General features: G+C 37.7%; 1 protein-coding gene across 1 annotated transcript in view; it reads right to left on the bottom strand.

The window, feature by feature from the left end:
* LOC126184692 (uncharacterized) overlaps window positions 1-26136 on the bottom strand; it is a 331999-nt gene that overhangs the window by 221501 nt on the left and 84362 nt on the right. The window contains exon 8 of the mRNA XM_049927189.1: window positions 7251-7317. Coding sequence (XP_049783146.1) covers window positions 7251-7317 — 67 coding nt within the window. The remainder of the gene's footprint in view (window positions 1-7250; window positions 7318-26136) is intronic.

Consider the following 26136-nt stretch of genomic DNA (forward strand, 5'->3'; position numbering starts at 1 on the left):
ATAAAGCAGTGGCCACATTTCCACTCACAGGGTGAATGGGCCAGGCCAGATGGCCAGTCTCTACATTTGCCCTCTGCCTCGAGTGACCGGAATGCGTTACCACTCGCCACTCATGCTGCTGTAAGGGCAGATCCACCACAAGATCCACCACCAGATGTCTGGTAGCAGAGCCCATGCACATATCAACCAACAACCGTGCAACGTGCCAGATTTTCTGCCCCTACTACACCCCAAGGCAGCAGCCTGAAGGTGACTGACCATAGCCAAAAGTGCTTTCAGCTGTTCACAAACTGCAGCCACTTCCTCCTGCATCCGCACACAGCACGCACACATCCTACTCATCATAGCAAGTCTAACTGGAGAAGTAAACTGTTAAGGTAGACAGAATCCTAGATATGCAACTTGCCACCCTATTGCTGTGTCATCAATGAATGCTGATGTGTTAACGAGCTATGTAACTGGCTGTTCAGAAGAAATGAAAACTGCGCTACAGACTAAATGAATTGACACTTACAAAAATATGAGATTAAACCTCTTAAACAGAAAAACATGCACACAGTTTAAGAAATACACTATCAGGAAAACACAGGAAAAGATAAACAATTAACTTGCCGCTCAATAGCAGTGTATCAGCTGAGAGCTGGGGCCTGGATTGATTACAGTACCTAGTGTCTTTACACATGTAAGGAACAATGGAAGAGCTAACACGGATGAACCTTTTGGAAAACCACATGTGATTTCTCCCCAGTCATAAGCATCTACCTCAATTACATTGGTTGATTTACTAGGTACAGTTTTCTGCATTCTTTTGGTTAAATATAACATTATCCACTGCTTGGCTATACCATCAATTCCTTAAAACCTCAGTTTCTCTAGGAGGATATTGTGATTCACACAGTCAAATACCTTAGATAATAACAGAAAATACCAACTGGTGCTATTTTGTTATTTATGTTTTTAAAATTTGGTGAGTGAACATGTACATGGCATTCTCAGCAGATAAAATCTTCTTAAATCCAAATCAGATGAGATACTATTCTAGAAAACATCGCATTCTCAAAAATTTTGGAAAGTAGTGAAACATGTCACTAGCTGAAACTTCCTGGAAGATTAAAACTGTGTGCCGGACCGAGACTCGAACTTGGAAACTTTGCCTTTCGCAGGCAAGCACTCTACCATATGAGCTACCCAAGCACAACTCACAACTCGTCCTCACAGCTTCAGAACTAGCACTCCTGGAAGAAAGGATAGTGCAGAGACATGGCTTAGCCACAGCCTGGGGGATGTTTCCAGAATGAGATTTTCACTCTGCAGTGGAGTGTGCACTGATGTGAAACTTCCTGGCAGAATAAAACTGTGTGCCAGACAGAAACTCGAATTCGGGAACTTTGCCTTTCACGGGCAAGCGCTCTACCATCTGAGCTACCCAAGCATGACTCATGACCCATCCTCACAGCTTCAGTTCTGCCTAGGTTCGCAGAAGAGCTTCTGTGAAGTTTGGAAGGTAGGAGACGAGGTACTGGCAGAATTGAAGATGTGAGGACGGGTCATGAGTCATGCTTGGGTAGCTCAGATGGTAGAGCACTAGCCTGCAAAAGGCAAAGTTCCTGAGTTCGAGTCACAGTCCAGCACACAGTTTTAACCTGCCAGGAAGTTTCATATCAGTGCACACTCCATTGCAGAGTGAAAAACTCATTCTGGAGGTCATTAGTTATTGGCACCTCTCCTATCACCTTTCTTGTAGAAGGGTTTAGAAATTGAATATTTCAGTCTCTCTGGAGAAATTCCTTACTAAGTGTTGCATTGTGTATTTCAGATAAGACAAGGATTATTATATTGCTCTGTTGGAAACACAATCAATTCAATATGAACTTTTAGTTTTGACAGAATATTTATTTCGTTCAATTCAGACGGAGATGTTGGTGATACATCACTGACTGTAGTTTACAAGAGTTGATTTTTCGACATAATGCTGTGATATTTCTCTGGAGCTATTTGTTCCTGTATTTTCTACTAGATTTAAGAAATGATAATTAAACACATTGGCTACCTGTGACTCACCATTTATAGCCCTTCCATTTAATTCGGTAGAGATGTTATCGTGTTCTTTCAACAGTTGTCTTCTCATATCGCTACATTCCATATACTGATTTCTGATATAATAAGAATGTTCCTTGGTTCTGCAATAAACTTTCTTAATAATTTTGAATAGTTTTTGTAGTGTGCAATTATTGCAGGATCTTTACTTGTTGCTACCAAAAGATACATTTCCCTTCTCCTTTCACAAGATACTTTAATACCTCTAGTGACCCATGATTTTTAGATGGCTGTTTAGTTTATTTGGATAGCTATTTTCAAATAATGATATGAATTTATTATGGAACAGATTAAATTTTGTGTCAGCATTTCGCTTATTACAAATTTCATCCTCTTGTAAACTATTTTAAAAAACATTTGTTTTGGAGTCACTAATTATCCTGCTATTCACTCAGGACTATTAATACTGTAAGGCACCATCTTATTTATCCTAACTGTGCATCATAATAAGAGAGAGCATTTGTTACTAGTAATACAGTTATTTTCTTGCTCTGAGATTCAGCAAAGTAAACATCATCAACCAGGGGCCCAATGTCCTTAACCACCTATGTTGGAAAGTTAATTACTGAGATTAAATTGTAGGATACAAATTAGGCTTCCAGATCACTTTTCCTATCAAAATCCTTTAGAAAATCTACATTGAAATCACCACAGACAATTAATTGCTTGCTGTTGTCTTACATACAGCATAGTAAGGAATCCAAATTTTTCATAAACAGTTCAGAATTTCCCAGTGGAGATCTATTAAGTTACAATTAGAAATAAACTATTTTTCAGTATTAATCCACAAGCATACACTTGTACATGCTGATCTCTACAAAATCTACTTCTCTCACTGTTTCTGAACTTGTGTTCTGTCTCAATGTACATAATAACTCCACCTTTTTCCATATTAGTTCTACATGAGTAAGATGCTACAGCATAATTCTTTATATTTAACTTTTCTAACACTGTGGTTATACGGTTCTTGGATAGCCACAGGATGTCTATCTTTTCAGAGCTCTCCAAATTTTCTAAGCACACAAGAAACTCTTTCACTTTGTTACTCAGTCGCCGGCCGGGGTGGCCGAGCGGTTCTAGGCACTACAGTCTGAAACCGCGTGACCACTACAGTCGCAGGTTTGAATCCTGCCTTGGGCATGGATGTGTGTGATGTCCTTAGGTTAGTTAAGTTTAAGTAGTTCTAAGTTCTAGGGGACTGATGACCTTAGAAGTTAAGTCCCATATTGCTCAGAGCCATTTGAACCATTTTGTTACTCAGTCCTCTAATATTATGATTAAATATGCTAACATTACTTTTCTGTTTATTCTTTGTGGGGATATTCTGTTATCTTAACTTATTTCACATCAATGTGCCTGAATCTTGACTCTGACATAAAAAAGTACATCTCGGAAACCAGTAAGCACAGGGATCTCGCTCTGTGTGAGGGTAGCCTATATACATACTCAGCAAGCCACTGAAAGCTGCATAGCACAGGGTACACTGTACCACTACTAGTCATTTCCTTCCCTGTTCGACTAGCAAATACGGAGAAGACAAGCTCTCTCCACGAGCCCTAATTTCTTTTATCTTACATTCATGGTCCTTACGTGAAATGTATGTTAGCGGCAGGACAGTCATTCTGCAGTCAGCTTCAAAGACCAGTTCTGCAGATTTTCTCAGTAGTGTTCCTCGCAAGGAACGCCGCCTTCTCACCAGGGATTCTGATTTGGATTCACAAAACATCTCTGTAATAACTACTTATTGTTCAAACGTAGCAGTAGCAAATCCAGCAACCTCTCTCTGAATTGCTGTGATGTCTTCCTTTAATCCAAGCTGTTGCAGATCCTAAACATTCAAGCAGTACTCAAGATTGGTCACAGCAGCATCCTATATGCAGTCTCGTTTACAGATGAACCACACTTTTCTAAAATTCTCCCAATAAACTCAAGTCGACCATTTGCCTTCCCTACCACAGACCTCACACGCTTGTTCCATTTCATATCACTTTGCAACATTATGCCTAGATATTTAAACAATGTGACTGTGTCAGGCAGTGCCTTACTAATGCTGTATGCGAACATTATGAGTTTCTTTTTCCTACTCATCCTCATTAACTTACATTTTCCCCCATTTAGAGCTAGCTGCAATTCATCACACCAACTAGAAATTTTGTGTAAGTCATCTTGTATTCTCCTACTGTCACTGAACTTCAATACCTTACCATACATCACAGCATCACCAGTGAATAACCACAAATTGCTGCCCTACGGCACGCCTGATGATTCCCTAGCCTGTTATGAACATTCAACATCGAGGACAACATACTGGATTCTATAACTTAAGAAGTCTTCGAGCCACTCACATAACTGTGAACCTACTCCATACACTCACATCTTCATTAACAGCCTTTTTATTAGTTATTATTATTATTTTTATTATTAGATTTACTTCATTCCAATAGATCCGTAAACTAAAACAAATAAGCTAATGTACCATTCCACAGGTCCCAAGTGGAATGATTGTCATTTTTTAATGAACACTATATGAAAGAGTCACTTTACAAATACTAATGCACTGAATTTAAAATAAAAAAGTTTTTTATTTATTTATAAGGTAATAAACATGTAATACAACTACTATAATACTTATATCCAATGAACACATTACTGCACTGAAATGATGCAGAAGTTAGATTGTACTTACACACACACACACACACACACACCACACCACACACACACACACACACACACACACACACACGTTTACAATGAACACATTGCTGCACTGAAATTGTGCAGAAGATACAAATCAGTTGGTTTTACTGAGAAATTCATCAATGGAGTAGAAGGAGTTGGCTGCCAATAAATCCTTTAGGCTTCTCTTAAACTGAATTTCATTGGTTGTTAAGCTTTTTATAGCTGCTGGCAAGTTATTGAAAATGTGTGTTCCTGAATGATGCACACCTTTTTGTACAAGACTAAGTGACTTTAAATCCTTGTGAAGATTATTCTTATTTCTAGTATTGATTCCATGAATTGAGCTGTTGGTTTGAAAAAGTGATATATTTTTAATGACAAATTTCATTAAGGAATAAATATATTGGGAAGCAGTAGTTAGTATCCCTAGTTCCCTAAACAGGCTTCTGCAGGATGTTCTTGAGTTCACACCACATATAACTCTTACTACACGTTTTTGTGCCCTGAAAACTTTAGCTTGGCTTGATGAATTACCCCAAAAAATAATCCCATATGACATTATGGAATGAAAGTAAGCATAGTATGCCAGCTTTTTCATTTTTATATCCCCTATGTCTGACAAAATTCGCATTGCAAACAGATATTTGTTAAGATGCTTCAGCAGTTCTGTGGTGTGCTCCTCCCAGTTGAATTTATTATCAAGCCGTAATCCCAAGAATTTAACACTGCATTTCTTCTATCTTCTTGTCATCGTATGTTAGACATATACTCGTGGGACACCCCTTACAAGTTCCGAACTGCATGTAGTGTGTTTTTTCAAAGTTTAGAGACAAAGAATTGGCTAGGAACCAGTGATTAATGTCCACAAATACTTTATTAGCTGATCTTTCTAAGACTACACTTGATTTGCTATTTATTGAAATGTTTGTATCATCAGCAAACAATGGGGCATCCTGTTAAATGCTTTCCAGAAATCTAGAAATACGGAATCTGCCTATTGCTCTTCCCCTATAGTTCACAGTATATCACGAGAGAAAGGGGCAGCTGAGTTTCACACGAGCAATGCTTTCTAAATCATGCTGAATTGTGAACAGAACCTTTTCTGTCTCAAAGAAATCCATAACATTCGAACTGAGAATATTTTCAAAAATATTGTAGCAGATTGATGTTATTCATGTGAAGGCCTTGTTTAGTATATACCCACCTCCGAACTGTAGCAATAGGCACTGCACTCATGTTCAATTTCACTTCAGTCAGCAGCATTGTGCTCAACTCTTTTGTTCACACGGCTCACAGCAGTGTTAACCAAAGGCTGGTCATGGCACTGCAGAACCTCCACAAAACTCACACTTGTATGTTTAACTGCATCCTAATGCTATAATTTCTGTCTTTAGGTAAGCTGTTCCCTGCTCCATCTACTATGATATGTTGGTCGTCTTGTCAACATCTTCACACAGATTCCCTCTGTCCTCTGGCTAAGACTAGCACTTGACTTCACAATACTTGTGACCTACTACCTAGCAGCAGGACTCATTTTTTCCTACTCTTTGTTGGTATCCATATAAACTTAAGTTTCTTGGCTAGAAATCTGCTGTGCCCTAGTATATTTTCAAACAAAAGTGCCAATCAATGTTTAATTTTTGTGTTATGTACAGCATTAGCATGAGACAGCACTCATCTTGTATGACTATTGAAATGTATGCTATTACTTCCCTTCCTGTTTCTTAGGCATAAACACGACGATGCTGGAGCCCTGGCCAGGTCTGCAGTTTGTTCTGCCACATAATAACTACATGCTCGGTCTTGTTTACATGCCTGTCTATTGCTAAAAACTTCCACCATACAGTAATTGGTTACTCCCCCCAATGCTTTTAATTTTGACTTTTCTGTATGTCACAAGATACGATTTGTCCACATTAGTTTGGGACAAACAAACAAAAAAATCATAAACTAGTTACAAATGTTACCCAACACATTCACATAATACTCATGACCTTGCTGGTAAATGATAAGTCTCTTCTTGTGAAACATTTTAAAAAATGATGAAAAACATATGCCGCATCTGCTAATACATATGACTTAATTTCACAAATTAGTGGTCAGTCAAAACAGATGAGGAAGATTGTAATACATTCAGAGAAAGTTAAAACATTCAACTGAGAATATCATTATAATACTAAATTTTCTAAAACCAAAAGGCAAATTCTGCCAGAATTTCCCTTGATGTAAGTGTGGATAAATATATGATATGGAGAAATGAAAGGGAAAAAAAGGGAACACGAAAAAAGTCAAAGAAGTTTATAAGGTATCTCTTCTTTATGAACCTTAAATCAGTGGAACATAGTTAAAATGGAAGTTTAAAATTTTGTAAGTTTTTCTCTGTCACTCTGCTGCAATCATTGTATGTCACACTCCATATGCTCGTTGTGACAATCAACTAAAATCATAAAATACTTCAAGGCAGTCCTTACCTGGGCTTCTAGGTCTGCTGCAGTATCTGTTTCACGTGGAACAAGCAAGCCTTCGCCAACTGGTAATCTGATCAGAAAAGAAAAAGAAAGATACTGAAATTATAGTAACATAGACGATACTAGACTGGAGTCATTACAGTTATCAGGTAAACAAGAAAGTAAGATTTTATACTTCCTAATTAGTGTATTTGTGATGCCTAATGATGTTAATTATAACATATGTATGACATATTCCAATCAGCTGTCTTTGTTTCTGCTGTTAAGATGTATGATTTGTTATAAATTTCACAATTACCGCCGGCCGGTGTGGCCGTGCGGTTAAAGGCGCTTCAGTCTGGAACCGCATGACCGCTACGGTCGCAGGTTCGAATCCTGCCTCGGGTATGGATGTGTGTGATGTCCTTAGGTTAGTTAGGTTTAATTAGTTCTAAGTTCTAGGCGACTGATGACCTCAGAAGTTAAGTCGCATAGTGCTCAGAGCCATTTGAACCATTTGAATCAGAATTACCTAACTGTGAAGCTGATAACATTCTGTACATATAAACATTAAAAATAGAGACAGTTGACCGGCACATGTCTAAAATATATCATTAATAAATACAGCTGAATACTCAAGAGTTCCATTTAGCACAATGGATAAAAAATGTAATGCAGTCACATTAGGAAATTTTATAAAAAATTACTTCTTATTTCTTCCTATTTTATCAATTCTCCTACAATTAAAGGAATAGTTTACATATTTCCTCATTTTATGGCTATAACTTTAAACATCACCTAGAACATTCCATTTTTTTCACTGCCTTTTCTATTATAAAAATGGCAGACACCATTCACTTCTTCTTGGACAACACTTTTATTTTCATTCATACACTGTCTCAGCTATAATAGGAGTGCACTCATAACATAACGGTCATACTGCAAGTATTGGGAAACTACAATGGGTTGCTGCTTTTTCATGAACATAGCTTCATGTTATTTCAAAATTATCTTCCTTCAACCCATGTTTGTATATCTTTTCAAACCATAACTGTAATCCTGAAGACAAGCTTTCTACATAAGAAGATGAGGTCAGCCTTCTGCATCACAAGAGAGATATACAATAAAAAGAATATATCCACAGAGGCAAAGACAAGGCACTACAAGGCAACAGTGAGGAAAGCAGTATTATATGCTGCTGAAATGATGACACTAGGAAGAAATGGGGCAGAACAACTAGAGAAAGAAGATAGAAAAATACTGAGAAAAATACTAGGTCCCAAAAGAAGTGGAGAGAGGTGGAGGCGAAGACCTACGGAAGAATTGTACCGGAACATGAGAACAATATCCGGGGAAATCAGACGCAAAAGGGCAAGGTTTGCTGGACATGTAGTTAGGATGAGTATGGACAGAATGATGAAGAGAGTGTGGGAAACAACAGGAAGGACAAGGGGAAAGACAGGAACCAAGTGCGTTGTTGAACTTCAGAAGGACTGGTTGGAATTGGAGATCAAGGTCAAAGGAAAGGAAAATTGGAAGAACAAATATAAACCGACCAATATACCGGAGATCAATGACAGAAGAATACAGGAAAAGATTAGAGTGTCACCAATGGAGCCAACAGGAGAAATGGAAACTGAAGATCTCGGAAGAAGAGTGGGAGAGAAGAAGAGAAAGAATGAAGAGGTTCTGGGAAAAGAAGAGAAAAATGCAGTCCATGAAGGGGCTACCCATGGTCCTACAGAGGCCGTAACGCAGGAAGAAGAAGAAGAAGAAGAAGAAGAAGGCTGTTCTGTAATACTTCATACTTCAGATGCAAGTGCAGCTGCTTTCAAGGCTGAAAACAATAGCTGCAAGAGATAGATTCCACTTCTGGAAAGTGACATGGATAACACCCATAAGGAGTACATGAATGATATAACTTGGGGATTCTCCAGAAACATGAATGTCCTAACTACCCACTGATCAGGTGCATTATTGTGGTGGAAGACATGCCACGAAGCCCCAACTTTGGCTGCTTCTTTTAGATTCTATCAGGAGTCTTAAGAAGCATGCTCCAGCATAATGATCTGCAGTTGCTGTCCCACCTTCTTCAAGTGTGATTGTGCAAACTGAAAATGCACACCATTCCTTTCACCATGATCCTTCAATGCTTTCATTTTCTTGAATCAACATTGCAAGGGAGATATAGAGACAGAACTACACCTCTCCGTTATGTCAAACAGGTTCAACTTCATTTTGCCACATGTTATGGTGTTGAATAATGATTCTAAGCTGCCAAAATTTAACCCAGTAAGTATTTATTGACAAAACTCCATATACTGAGCCTCCCATTACCAGTGACAGATTTACATATAGGCCAAATAAGCATGGGCCTAGAGGCGGCACCTTAAAACTCGACTCTACTTAAATTTCTTGTAGAGATTGCAGGGAAGTATTAAGTCAACCCACCATTACTGTAATTAATGTGAAAGCTCTGTGGTTTTCAATATGTGAACTTTGATTTAATGACACCCGTTTAACAAAACATGTTAATACTGGGAATGTTTTACATTTTTAAACACATGTTTATACAAAAAAAACATAAGCAGAATATGTGTGAAATACACTTCACAACAGTTTAAAAATTTTATTTATTTACTTAGTTACTTTTTTTAGCAAAAAAAGAAGAAACCAACTTTCGTTTGTCTCATTTTTTGTGCTCCAGCCTGCACGATATCAAAGTCCCCACTCTGTGCGATCAAATAGTATGGGGCACTGTAAATTGATTTATTTAACTTCTTAACTGAGCTTATTTTCTTCAAAGAAAGGTTATTTTTATTTTGTGTTGGAGCAAAAGGTGCATTTGCATGTAGGTCCCGAGTTCAAGTCTCGGTCCGGCACACAGTTTTAATCTGCCAGGAAGTTTCATATCAGTGCAGACTCCACTGCAGAGTGAAACTCTCATTCTGATAACAGCAGTGTTAACACAAATGATAACACATCACATCAACTGCCAACAAGACTGCTTAAACTTTGTAGTCTGTCTTCTCTACCCACAGAAACCACTAAAATGTTATAAGAATAAGTGGGATAAGAGACAATCCAGCACACCTCACTGCAAGATACTGCAAAAATTATTTGCTTTTTAAATTAGAAAGACAGTGTCAAGAATATTCAGAACATATTTGCATCCCAGCTAAAATTCCGGCGATGCGGGAAACAGAAGCCTGTCCCTTTTTTTATGAGACGAATTCCAGCCAGCAGTTGTGCTTCTACTGTTCACTGACAACAGAGGGACAGGCGACAATGAAATTAAATTATTCTGCATTGTCGTTCTTACACAGCACCGTTACTTCGAGTAACCGAGTTAGTCTGTTCATCACTCCATGTTTAAAGGAAAAATCTTAATGTTTAATCTTAATGTTTAAACTAAAAAGCTTTGTGCTCATGTGCACTGTAGTACAATTGAAACTGGATACAATCTTTCTTTCTTTCCTTTTACAATTTTTTTTTCTTTTGTTTTGACTGTTGGTTGACAATTTTGTGTGTTAACATGAATAACAGTGAAAAAAGCAAACGTGCAAAATTAAGTGGGGTAGCATTTCAGAAATTACTGAAGGAAAGGCAACAACAAGAATCCAATGACCTAAAATCGCTTGGGAGAGTAGATAAATTTTTCCCAAAAAATGTTACTGGTTCGGCTTCGAGTTCAAGTAGTATGGATGATATTTCTGGCGCTGCAGCTGTTGTAAAAGAAGTAAATACAGACGAAACAAAAGTTAAAAATGAAGAAAAGAATTATTGCTGATTTCGAGTTTCACGAAAAACTAAGTGTCGAGCCAGACATTACAAAAATAAATAACCTCGTTTGCGATGATCCTGCAGAATAGCGTGTCAGTGAATCAACAATCAACATTCTCTTAGAACATGGTGTTAATCAAAATTGTAACAGTGATTTTTCTAATTCAAGTATATCAATAGGCGACAAAACCCTATATTTGAACAAAAATGAATTTAACTGTAAACTTTTAAATGGTGAATCAACTTTGCATGATTTTCTAGTATACTCCTGTAGCACCGGTGCTGTTTTTTGTGCACCATGTAAATCGTTTGGAGTACTGCAGACTGGAAAAATATTTCTAAAATTTTATCTCATCATGAGGATTCACTTTAATACAAAAATTCTGAGTTATCACTCTTAACAAGAAAAAAGTCACTTCGAACAATGTACGAGGGCAGTTCAATAAGTAATGCAACACATTTTTTTTCTGAAATAGGGGTTTTTTTATTCAGCATTGAAATACACCAGGTTATTCCCCAATCTTTTAGCTACACAACACTATTTTTCAATGTAATCTCCATTCAATGCTACGGCCTCACGCCACCTTGAAATGAGGGCCTGTATGCCTGCACGGTACCATTCCACTGGTCGATGTTGGAGCCAACGTCCTACTGCATCAATAACTTCTTCATCATCCGTGTAGTGCCTCCAACGGATTGCGTCCTTCATTGGGCCAAAGATATGGAAATCCGACGGTGCGAGATCGGGGCTGTAGGGCGCATGAGGAAGAACAGTCCACTGAAGTTTTGTGAGCTCCTCTCGTGTGCGAAGACTTGTGTGAGGTCTTGTGTTGTCATGAAGAAGGAGAAGTTCGTTCAGATTTTTGTGCCTACGAACATGCTGAAGTCGTTTCTTCAATTTCTGAAGAGTAGCACAATACACTTCAGAGTTGATCGTTTGACCATGGGGAAGGACATCGAACAGAATAACCCCTTCAGCGTCCCAGAAGACTGTAACCATGACTTTACCGGCTGAGAGTATGGCTTTAAACTTTTTCTTGGTATGGGAGTGGGTGTGGCGCCACTCCAGTGATTGCCGTTTTGTTTCAGGTTCGAAGTGATGAACCCATGTTTCATCGCCTGTAACAATCTTTGACAAGAAATTGTCACCCTCAGCCACATGACGAGCAAGCAATTCCGCACAGATGGTTCTCCTTTGCTCTTTATGGTGTTCGGTTAGACAACGAGGGACCCAGCGGGAACAAACCTTTGAATATCCCAACTGGTGAACCATTGTGACAGCACTACCAACAGAGATGTCAAGTTGAGCACTGAGTTGTTTGATGGTGATCCGTCGATCATCTCGAACGAGTGTGTTCGCACGCTCCGCCATTGCAGGATTCACAGCTGTGCACGGCCGGCCTGCACGCGGGAGATCAGACGGTCTTGCTTGACCCTGCGGCGATGATGGCACACGCTTTGCCCAACGACTCACCGTGCTTTTGTCCACTGCCAGATCACCGTAGACATTCTGCTAGCGCCTATGAATATCTGAGGTGCCCTGGTTTTCCGCCAAAAGAAACTCGATCACTGCCCGTTGTTTGCAACGCACATCCATTACAGACGCCATTTTAACAGCTCCGTACAGCGCTGCCACCTGTCGGAAGTCAATGAAACTATACGAGACGAAGCGGGAATGTTTGACAATATTCCACAAGAAATTTCCGGTTTTTTCAACCAAAATTGGCCGAGAAAAAAAATGTGTTGCATTACTTATTGAACTGCCCTCGTATAACCATTTTGAGTCATGCGTTGAGACAGAAAAAATGTACTGGCGCAGTGTGTTGAAAAGGGTGTTTGCAGTAGTGAACAAGCTAACAAGTCATGGACTTCCCCTAAGTGAATATGTTGAAAGATTCCATTCATTAGATAATGGTCAGTTTATGATGTTTCTTGAACTTATAGCCAAGTCTGGTCCTTTTCTCGCACAGCACATTGAACGATATGGAAATCCAGGGCAATGGCATACAAATTATCTTTCTTCAACAGTCTGTGATGAAATAATAGAGCTTCTTTCTGAATGAAAAAAAAAATTATTATAAGTGAAATAAAACAGGCCAAATATTTCTCGATAATAGTAGATTCTACTGCAGACATTTCACATATTGATCAATTATCTTTCATATTAAGTAAGATATGTGAATGAGAATGGTGAACCTGTTGAAAGTTTCCTTCAGGTTTTTACCAAACCTGGGACACAAGTCCGAAAACTTAGCTGAGGTCATACTAAAAGTCCTGTCTACAAATTATTGATATTACTAACTGTAGAGGCCAGTCATATGACAACGCAAGCAATATTTCAGGAACCTACACTGGTTTGCAGGCATGCATTAAAGAACAAAATCTGAAAGTGCATTATGTGCTTTGTGCGGCACATTCTTTGAATTTAGTCAGCACTAGTGCTGCAAGCTGGTGTTGGTAGGAATGTTCATTTTTCAACACAGTGCAAAACCTTTATAATTTTTTCTCTGCTTCTACACAGCACTGGGATAAACTTCTTTCTTTCATGAAACCAGTAAGTAAAATGGTAAAAAGTTTATCAAAAACACATTGGTCAGCCAGAGAGGAAGCGTGTGTAAGTCTATACGAAAACTGTGAGGGTGTTATCAACGCCCTCACACATATTGCCAATAATACGTTTGAAAAACGACTTATGCAAAATGAGCCTTCAGCTTTATTGACTCAACTGAGCAGACTAGAAAGAGTATTCAAGATGACAGTTTGGAAGGACATACTCCAGAGATTTAATAGTGTAAATCTGAAATTGCAAAGTGTAAATATTGATACTAAAATAGTGCATGAATTATATGAATCACTTGTAGGATTTTTGCATCTATACATGGCATGTTTGGCTATTATGAAAATAGATCCATGGAGATTGTGACTGATATAGACTATGAATGCAACTATAATAGGTCACAAAAACACTAAATTCAGGATGACGAAGAAGCGGACTCTGAAGTTTTTCTGACTGGAAGGGAAAAATTTAGAGTCGAAACATTTCTGCCAGTCCTCGACAACTTGTATGCCTAATTAGTGAGGAGAAAGGAAAGCTATAGAACATTGTTGCACTCCTACACAGGTTTCAGTAACCTTAAGAACCTTTGCTGAACATGCAGCAAAATTCCAAGTGTCATATGACACAAATTTAGAGCCTGCCTTCCCTAGTTAATGTGTACATTTTGCGGGACTTTTGAAATCTTCTGAGATCAGTGATATACCAGTTGAAATGAGTACATTTTTATGAAAAGAGAGGTTACAGTCCGTGTTTCCACATGTTGACATTGCCCTTAGAATATTTCTATGTATGACACTTACAAATTGTTCAGCAGAACACTCATTTTTGGCTCTTAAAAAGACTGAAATCGTACCTACGTTCTACGTTGTATGAGGAGAGATTGAACGCCTTGTCCATTCTTCACATCAAAGCTGAGATCCTAACCGATTACCATCTGAAATATGAAGATATGATCACTGAGTTTTCTGCCATCAAAGCCAGATGCAAACTTTGCAGACTGGTGAGTTTGTTTATTTATTCATATTAGTTTTAAAAATTTAAGATTATAATGTGAATTTTATTATAACTCAGAGCACATTCATTGGATTTACAAACTACATATTACCTGTTTATTTTACAATTGCCAATGGCAGAACGCGAACTAAACCTCGTTTACATGCAGACGTGACCGAAGGCGCCCTACAATACTAAACAATACAAGAAGTTTTCGAGCCGCTTACGTGTGGTCCTGATTTCTGGCCGGCGTAGCTCCGTCTATGTTCGCCTTAATGGTTTTAATTTTGACTGACATAATCTTATGATTATGTGTCTTTATTGTTTTAATTTTTAATCTGTGACTTGGCGAGTGTTTGGCTCACAAAATAATTTAATTTTTTTGTTCTGAAGAAGATTCCATTACTGGAATTGAAACCTAGGTAAACGAGTAAAATTACCTTGCAACTGAAGGCTGAAAAAATTGTTTATTTGATGTGTATTATGCATCTGCTGAAATGTATAGTTATCGCAAAAATACATGTAATCAGAGAGTACCCTCAGATGAAAAAGTGTTAATAAATAACAAAGCTCAGTTCTGTCGATAAATATATAAAAGCTCTGCTAATACCTTTAGAAAGAGCTATGGTGAGACCAGTAGCTGCAGTACAAAACTGTTCAGCCCTTACATGGATTAAAGGTATTGTGTACACTTATTATGCAGCATCTAGCTACACAGACCCCAATGCTTTACACGTTAACTATTAGATTATAAAACAAATTTTATTTTTCCACACTAGTCTGTAAAATTATGTAATTGCAAATCCAATAATCCGTTTGCATGCCAAAATGGGTACCATTAGCCTGAAAACAGTAGTTCACTGCTGTAGTTTAGTGCAAAAGTTACTAGTGATGGCGGAACGAACATATGTATGTACAGACTGTGCTGTTAACAGCAAATGACAACGACATATAAATGTGTCAGCTTGTATAAAATAGACATGGCTTAAAGCCAAAACAACTGCACTTGATAATGGCTTAAGGCCGAAATTGCAATAATGGAAATACAAAGTTTAACAGTCACTGGTGTAAACATGATGTCTTTCAAGAAATTTCACGACAGTGAATCCCAGTTATGAAAAGTTAATTAGTTCTGTGTTTGTTAGTCTGTATTTAGTTATTAGTTCATGCACTGAAATCTCTATTTCATTTTCATTTATTACGCTTTCCTACAGATACACGTATTAATACCTAATGTGTTTTTTTTTTTCTTTTTTTCTTTTTTTCTGCTGCACATTCAAGTTATTAGATAGTAAAACGACAGTTTAATTTTAATTTTGAATGCATCTCTGGTAAAGTATGTATTAATTTCTAATATATGACACATTTGCTTCAATTTTTAGATTGTAAAACAACTTTTTTATTTTCATTTTCAATGGTTTCGTTTAAAAGAACATATTAAAAGTGAATGTATAACAAAAATCCGTTGTCTCCTACACGGTCTGCTGAATTTTTAGGCCATAAAAGAAAAGTTATTTTCCTTGTGTTCATTTCTGTTGTCTTTCAACAGAAGAGAGTGTTAAAACAATGCACTTTTAAGTTTGTTTTATCAGCTGCCATACACTAAGTACAGTTCAGGAACCATACTAGATTTTGATTGAGCGCGACTAGGCTACTGACGCATCCTTCGGAACAACGAATAGCAGAGTATGGAAACAGCTCACAGCGCTCCCAACCGAAACGGCAATTGTAAAGTGATTGGGTAATAGTTATTATTTAAAACATGTTTTGGGGGAGGGGGGGGGGGTTGAGGCGCATATAATATGGTGTGCCTAAGGGCGCAAAATTTTTAAATCCAGCACTGTCCATTCCTGAGTTAAGGGGTGAACTACCCATCAACTTCAAAGTTCTAATACGAGGACTCTAATGCAAGAGCTTACAGACAGTTGGTGATCTAGTCACTAGAGAACATGAGAAGCACTGGAAGCTGCAGCAGGCATGTTGTTACATCATTTTCAGTAGTGGCGCTGGACGATATCGCTATGGAAGTCAATTACCTGGTACAATACTATTATCTGGCACTGTGGGACCACTATTCAGATGCTTGTCACCAGGAACACCCTCTTATGAATGCTGCACATTGACTGGCCCAGGGCTGATCTGAACAGTGATAACTTGACAGCAGTGATGATGATATGGAAATTTGCACCACTTGACCTTTTGGTTTTGTTCTTGCTATGGACATCATTTGCGGGTATTTACTCTTTGGACTCTGGCTGCATTCTGATACTGCAAGAACTGGACTTTGGTTGAATTGTTTACTTAAAGACAGCTTGCACTACTCTGAGGATTATCCTGTCACACATCTCAATTTGTCAAATAAACCAGAGAGAATCTCTTTTAGTTTTGAGTCTAGGTCACTTTTACAAAATTCTCCAAAACAAAAATGTTGTTTCTTTGGTAACACTTTTTATGGGTACATATATTTACTTTTATTTTCTAGCCAGTATCTTTTCTGTTCAGATAAGTTGAATCAACAAAATCTTTTGGCAGTGAAAGGCTAATAACCCATAAAATTATAGAGACAGATTCTCCAGCACTGGACCTCTCTAAAATTCATTCCGATTTCATAACAAACCCTCAAACAGAAATGTTCTCATCTCAGTTTGCAACAGCTGTATCTCAAGCGTAACATAGCAATGGAAGGCCTTTCCCTAGTTCTAAAGGTTGTATTGTAGAGAATAATAAATTCTACAGTGAGCAAACTCACATATTCTCATCATCAAGTGCTAAAACACTTGGTATTTGAACTCAGAATAGTGCTATAAAACACACCATTACCTATTTTTCATAAATTTAGGTGTCATGTAACCACTCTTCATTTAATTTTATATTAATCCTGTAGAATAGCAAAAATGCCTCTACAGAGTGATTCCATGATGATGTTACAAACTTTCAGTGAAGATGAAGGTAACAGACCGTTGTCCAGAAACAACTGATCAAAAGTTATAAGCAAAACTCATTCTGATACCTATGACAGTGGGATACATGTACCAGTACTGTTGTTGCTAAAATTGTAGGGTAGCCAACTTTCATAGGTGGTAGTATGGACCATCCAAGAAAAAATATCTGGTAAACATGGCCTCTAAAATGCATGCCATAAGGGCTATGAGCACTTGTTCGGTAGGAGAAATGTGTTTCACAGAAAAAAAGAAGAACAAATGCTCATAGTTCTTAAAGTATGCATTGTAGGGCCTACATACACTGGACTTTTTTTTCTTATTTTTGTCCATACTAAAAAAAGAAGAACATGGAAACCAAAGAGCTTGCAATCAAAAAATGTTTTTTACATTATTGAAGATGAATCCATGTTTACTAGACTTTTTTTTGTCCATACTACCACCTTTGAAAGTTGTCTACCCTACAATCTTAACAACAACAGTACCAGTATGTATATTCCAGAGTCAAGAGGTGTCAAAATGCTTTTCACTTATAACATTTGACTCGGTTGTTTCCAGAAAGGGGTTCCTTGCCTCAAGTTCATACATTTACCCTTTTTCATCATCCCTGAAAGATTATGGTGGAAGTTCACAAGTCAGTCAGCTTCTCCTCAACGCACCAATATTTTCCCATGCAGTGGACAAGATTTTATGTCCTTGTCTTGCTATTCCTGTCATGTAGAACCTTCTTCTCCAAAATTTCCAATACCAACCAGATAATTCAGTACTATTATGGAAATCATCAAAACTAACAAGAGGAGAACACAGGACAGGTCTCACCAATTTGGCTCAAACTGTGTGAGCAGAAGGAGGTAGATGAGCCTTCCAAGTTCCTACAATATCTCACCTGAGGAGGGCCAGAGCAGAAGAGTAAAGACTTTTTAAGGATTTTAGACAGAGTGTAAGGTATTTTAAACAACAATGTACATATCACTGCTGTAGTGCAATGGTCTAGTGCACTGATTGCCAATTCACCAGGTCAGGTTTGATTCTCTCAGCATCCTGCCCCCCACCCTCCCCCATTTGTCCTACCCCACTCCACTCCACCCCACCCCACCCCACCACTCTCTTTTTTAAATCCTTGCAACATTAAACTATCAACTATAAAATTTAGGTATTTTAAATACATTTAAACAGTTCAATTTATATACGTAAAATTAATATATTCAATTTTGTTATGATTCTTTAGTTAAATTAATTAATAGATTTAAACAGGAATTATTTTAAATGATACATTTTAGACCCATTATGATTTCAGCTATTTTCCGAGATATTGAAATGGTCTCTACAGTTGTGAACAGTGTCTGGCCATGTCTGTAGTGATTTTTTCACAAAAACTTTTTATTGTTTTGTAAAATGGAAATACAAGAGAATTTTCTACCTGTGAAGTAAGTAGAGAAAACATCAAAACAGCAACTCTTAATGAAAATTTGAAAAAAAAAATCACAATGCTCCTCATTGCACTCTTGTACTTTTTAAAGAAAAAGGTATGATCACTGGCAATCCTCGATCATCTGTGGACAGTGTAGCAATAGCTATGGGTCAAGCAATTGCAGAGCAGGTTATTGAAATTATGAATAAAAATGTCATAGCAGATGATGGAGATTTGATGTGGATTCTCTCTCTCTCTCTCTCTCTCTCTCTCTCTCTCTCTCTCTCACACACACACACTCACACACACACACACACACACACACACACACACTTCTACTGCATGCAATACTACTTTATTTGTAACAGGTTACTTCTTCAAAAACAGATGTGAATGATGATGATTACACTCCTAATGAATATTCCTCTCATACTTTTGTACCCTTGTCTGATAAGAAGAAAGTCATTAATTAGCTAATGCTGATCAAAAATAGGAGCTCCCATCCTTAAAATCACAATTCCCAATCTTGAAGAAGATAATTATCTTCAAATTTTGAGGAAACAAATAGAAGAAGGTGGCACAAGAAATGACTAAACTGCATTCATCAACTCCAAAACATAGGAAAGAATTCAGGATGCAGAAGCTGGTTATGAACAAATGAAAACAAGAACTTTACAACTGTGGGCAATGGCAGTCACATTCATATATTTGTCAGATAAATTTCACTTTATTGCTAATGATATGTGAGTAAAAAATTATAAACATTCAATAAGATAGCAAAAAATTACCAAATTCATCAGCAAAAATGGTGTTGCAACTTTGGACGAAATGATCAAAGCAGCAGAGAAATTCTGTATACACACAAGACATATAATGCCGAACTTCCGCCTTGATTGCATAATGAACACTGATCAGTCTGCATGCCAGTACAACTCAATGTATGACAGGACACTGGATTACAAGGGTGCAAAGACCGTTTTGAAGAAAAAACTCAATCTCATCAAAACCATCTACTCTTGCACAGTGCAGTACAGTTTAACTGCTTCTAGGAAACTGTCATCCCTTGTATTTTTACGCCGCAAGAGGTTTGTAATATATTCGGTCCTACAGTTGCTGGAATCATCAAGAAATTAGATGTTGCTGTTACTTACTCTCAAGTCAATGAAACTAGCAAAAGAACTTTATGCAAAATTCTTGGAAACAATAAAATGATACTTTGCTAACATCAAATTCCTTCAACTGTGGGTTTGTGGTGTGGCCTACCAGATTTGACATTGTATGGTGAGACATTCAATAATGAGTAAGGCAAAGTGATGTGTACTCTGAAGATCATTCCACCCACATGTACTCCTCTTGCTCAACCCTGGGATGTATATTTCTAATGCCAAGTCAAAAATGTAATTAAATGAGTATAAAGTGCTCCTGAATTGTTACAGCAACAGAGATAATTATCATCAGGAGAAGATACAATTAAACTACATTCAATCGTGAAGTATCAATTCAGTGCTCCTATTTTCATCCCACTGATTCTGTACGCTTGGTAAGGATAAAAATTGACAGAGGAAAGACCTTCATTTAAAAATTTCAATGAAGTATGCTTTCCACTGAAGCATATTTCAGAAAAATGTTTTTACTCAAAAAATGCTTTCATAAAATGTGGATTCTGTGAACCATATTTATGTTTCAAATATTTCTTCAATGTTTATCACACTGAAAAATATAATGTGACTTCTCATAATAAATCAAAAGCACATAATTAATTGCTCAAATTTTTGGAACTTTTACTTTCATTAAAAACTTCACACATTTAGGTAAATTAACTGTTTAAATAAATTAGCTAAGTTTAAGTAATTGTAACAAAATTGAAATATTATTTTATGTATATGAATTGAACAGTTTAAATAAATTTAAATTTTATAAGTGATTGTTCAACAGTGTAAAGATAAAACCAGAATCAAACTTGAGCCAGCAAATTGGCAATCGGTGCACTTTAGCAGTGCACTTAACTACTGCACTATGGCATTGGCTCAAACTCTACTCAAAAATCCTTAAAGTACATTTTCTCTTTCCCTTTGGCCCACTCAGGCAAGATATTCTACGAACATGAAAGGATCATCTGCCTGCTTCTACTCGCACAGTTTGAGCCAAATTGTTGAGACCCATCAAGTGCACTCCCCTTGTTAGTGTAGGAACCATTTCCTTGAAACAGTAATCTACAAACAAATCATAAATCTTGTTGTCAGTTAGAGCATCTCATAAAACGCATGAACTTTTAATATTTAATCATAAGTTGTGTTTCGGTGCACCATTTTTTAGTACCTTCCTCTGACACTTCCAGCAGTTTATGAAAAGAAAACACTGTTGGAAACAATCTTATAATGAATGCATCTCATCTAGTGTATCACTTAGTTACGTAAAGAAACAACAGCATTTTCAGTACTTGTATTCTTTTGTTATTCACTTGGAAAACTAAATTCTCACTCTCTCTGAATACAATTCCTTTGTGAGTCTTTCCCTTCTCATTTCATAGCAGTGTCAGTTACAAAAGCCTTAACAGTTATCCAAGAAGTTTGGGAGAATTTAATATTTGATAATTACATAAAAAATAACAAACACTGTACCTGAAAAATGAACAGGATTTAAAAGTCAATGTGATAGTATTAAAAACATGGCATTCATTTAAATATATTGTCCAACAGGTGCTGGATAAATGATGATGAAGATGATAAATGAGGAGTCAAATAAGTTATGAATAGTTAGTAACAAAACAATAGTAAATGAAGAGACACCTGTACTGCACATTCAAAAGAGAACATAGATCATTAGGATGTTTTATTATAATTAACAATGCATGAGCAGACATCGTGAGGCAATAAATATGGGGAAATATATATAACATAGGGTTTAAGTGGTTTTTGTGTGACGAGCTAAGAGCCCCATAAGGTAGTGGCCAACTCAGAACTGCTTACAAAAATGCAACAAAAATTAGCATGCAGGAAAACAAAATTGTCATAATCACCATCTTAGCAACAGCCATATTTGTGAGCCAACAAAAATGATCTCTATAACAAGACACATTATCAGACATACCTATATTATGGAGACTAAAGCTTTTCATGTAGTGAACAGATGATTGAAACCTGAAATTGCTAGAACTTTTTTACTATGGACTTGAAGCAATTTTATGAGATAAGCAAAACACTATAGAAATGATACCCTTTCTAGCAAGTGTTCATCCTCATCATTACTACTGAAATCACATTTATATTAGGTGGAAAGCAAATATAAGGTTTGCCGTTAGACAGCTCGGCTAATGTCATGCATAGCATGTGAACTAGTATCCTGGGAGTCTGTACCATTCAATGCACAAAAGTGATAACGAACCCAACAACCTGATTCATGTTTTGGTACTATAGTTCAATTATTTTATCTTGGCGGTTCGCGCATGCTCGCCCAGACGCGGGAGATTGCTGCGTTGCCAGTTGTACGCGCCAAGAGAAGCAGCGCCATAGTATAGCTCGCAAACTTACGTTTAGCGGGGAGCACGCAGTTTATGAAGTAAAGCTACCACGGCCGCATTAACCCTTTCGCTGCTACAGAGACGTGCTCCCCGCATTCCGCGATGTGCGTGATTTTGTCATCATTGCACTGCTCGCCTGTGCAGACACGTGGTGTTTCGACTGCTTTGACACACTTTATGATTCAATTTCACAAAAATTATTTGGCCCAAAAATTTGATTTTTACACATCTTCTTGACTGATACCTTCCCCCCATAAATGACTTAATTTTGTTTCAATGTTCAACGCAGTTATGGTGCAGAATTAGATGTAGTAAACCATTGCACGAAATTTTGAAGAGTTTGCAGAGGTAAAAGTCCATAGCGTATACTTTCCATATGGTCGATTTTAGTTGCCACTAGAAATTTCAAAAAATTACATTCAAACGAATAAAATTCAGTAAGTAAGACACTTCGATATTGTTTTTAAACAAAGAAAGTTTTAAGCACCGATCAAGGTTCGAATTCAGAACCTTTCGCTTAGCAGCCATAGACTTTAACCATTACGTTAACGCAGCTTGTGATTCAATATATCTCCTGGAGGACTGTAAAATGTCACACAAAATACCGACAAACACTGTTGGTATGATTATGAATTACTCCCATTTCGTCGAAGTACAATAGGAAATAAACAATTACCGATGTTCTTTATTGCGAAAAAGCGGTTAGTGAGAATGATACAAACACCTTTCCTTGCTATTGCCTAAATTAGGAGGCTTATTGCTTGTTTGGTTTAATTAATTAATAGAATATGAAGCAATTGGTATAAAGAACGTTTTTTCCAAACTTTCTATAAGAGAGTCTGCTATCAAGACATTGCTTTTGTTCAATTACTTTATTTATGACTGAACGTTTCTAAAACTGAAGACACTCGTCCGTGCTCTGCACTGCAGTCGAGCTCTGGCAACATCGTTCTCTGTTCATTGGCTGACTGTGTATTGTGACGTCAGATGCGCAGAACGAACCTAAACTCGGCCGTCATAAATGATGCGCACTTTACTAAACAGTGACAGTGTGAGGTAGACCAAAAGAAGTAATACTGATTTCCAATATCAATACATTATTTGTTCTGTTTTTAATATGAGTTTATGCTGTTACAGCATGAGCCACTCATTTGTACATATGGTCAAATACACCAACAATAAGAGTGGTGCAAACACCATAGCATCTTAGAATTGGCTTGAACACTTTGTTGCCAGAGACTCCTTTACATTTACATTGTAGAATTTTAAATATAATTGTTCCTTCAAGTAATAGTCAACTGGGTTGAAGTCTGGATATCTGGCGCAAGCTACTGGCCTACCTCAACCCACCCACTCCCCCCAAGAGGTGCACATTCACATACAGCCTCAATGTGTGACATAAGTGAGCTGAGGCACCACACCGATGTCCATGCCAACATTTCACTGCATGTATCAACTGAAATATCTTCAAGAAACAATGCCAAGTGATTGTCCAAAGTGGTGGAACTCACTACATACAACTACGTGTGGCCCATTTCGAAGTCATTGACAATTGTCAGCCAAATGTTAAGCAAAGATGTTTGTTGAAAGTTAGATTCCCATTATAAATGTGAACATGGGATGATGGGTGCCCATATATGCACAGTGTGGATGTCAAAAACACCTTGTTTAGTGAAGTGTTGTATGGCAATGAACAGTAAACTCTCCAACCCATTCCAACCTAATTTGACTTTCAAGCTCCTCATTACACTCCGAATGGACAGGTAATTGTGTTGCACAAGCACACTATCTTAGCATAAACTGCACCACAATTTATACCAATACACTATGTGTGATGTATGTATGGTCAACATCCTTGTGCCTACACAAACTTTTTTTTCTGCAGAGCACCTACTAACATTCATGAGTGCACAAACAACAAGAAAATGTTGGATTGGAAATTGTTTGGCTTGTTGAAGACATCCAGCTGATGCATTAAACATCACTTCAACATACCAGAGAAGCACATCGACCATTTCTCCAATGCTCCATTCAATGACGCATCCAAATAATAACTGTCTACCATACCAGTACTAAAAGAAATGCTGCTACACCTCTTCTTAGAACAAAGAGAACCCAGTAACATTTGACATCAATGAACAGTTTCCTCTTTCCAAGCCAGATACATTAGGATAGGGACATTAGCAAGGTTAACAGTTCACATAATATGTACAACATTAATGTGGTCTACAGCTTCCTGGCAGCTTAAAACTGTATGGCAGCCTGGGACTCGAACCATAACCTTTTGCCTTTCACAAGAGAGTGTTAGAACAACTGAGCTATTCGAGCACGACTCATAACTTGCTCTAACAGCTTCACTTCCATCAGCACCTCTTTTCTTACCTTACAAAACTCATACAGAAGAACATCTTTGAAGTTTGGTAAGTATGAGGTGGAAGTAAAGCAGTGATGCCACTTCTCTCTCCCTCAACCCACCCCACCAGACACATTCCCCACACCACCTGCCAATATGCAATCCCAGCATTGTGCATCCAGCTGACACAATTTAGGGACACAGGTTTGTGTGTGTGTGTCACCTTGAAAAATAAATTACATCATTAATTTTTTGTTTGCTATTACATGTCTGCAGTCTTGGCACACAATGAAATTCTCATGCCACATTACTGTTGCATGCCACCAGAGTAAGCCAACCAATATGATGCAGCACATTGATAAAGTGAAGTATTGTGCATTAATCCATTTTCTGCACTGAAAGCAATCAAAGCTAGAAAACATATTCTCAGTTACATTATTGCAGTGCCTGCATTATTATGTATTATGATGTAAACTGTCACAGCGGTGACTACAGCCATTATGAAAGAAATTGAATGTATTTGCAGTTGCGAATATGGACTACCATCAGCCATATAATGGAATGACAACAATGAACATTCGTGGCAGACTGGAACTCCAACCTGGATTTCCCAGTTATTGTGAGCAATTGCCTTACCATTTGGCCATCCAAGCACAACCCTTAGCCAGACCCAAACTTCCACATGTCGTCATCCATGAACAGGCATTTTGGTGACTACAGGCATTATGAAAGACATGAAATGTACTCGCAATTGTGAATATGGAATACCATTAGCTGTATAATGAAACGATGACAATGAAAATTTCTGCCTGACTGGGACTCGAATCCACATTTGCTGCTTATCGTAAGCAGTCACCTTACCATTTGGCTATCTGAGCACAACCCACAGCCAGACCCAAACTTCTGTATTTCGTTACCCGTGTGCCCACCACCTGTACTCGTACATCCATTGTAGATATTACTGTACAGTGGAAATATTTTACTTGAAAGTTGCTTGCCCAGTGTCAGTGGCTAAATACGTTATTGCTGTGCCTGTGTTATTCTGAATTACAATGTAATGGTACTTCAAGACATGTGAGCAGGAAATCCGGCTTTGAGTCCCGGTCCAGCATAAGTTTTCATTGTCGTCATTCCATTATACTGCTGAAAGTAGTCCATATTTGAAATTGTGAATATATTTCATGTCTTTCATAACAGCAGTAGTCGCCACAGTGCCTGTTCCTTCGGACATGGATGCACATCGGAAGGAACTTTACAGGGTCAGTCAGGCTCCTGCTCTCGGCTCATATACATCTAAAGAGTGGCCAGTTAAGTGTTTATCTTTCTCTGTGTTTTCCTTGTAGTATATTTACTA

The sequence above is a fragment of the Schistocerca cancellata genome, chromosome 4 (genome assembly GCF_023864275.1).
Source record: "Schistocerca cancellata isolate TAMUIC-IGC-003103 chromosome 4, iqSchCanc2.1, whole genome shotgun sequence".
Classification (NCBI taxonomy): Eukaryota; Metazoa; Arthropoda; class Insecta; order Orthoptera; family Acrididae; genus Schistocerca; species Schistocerca cancellata.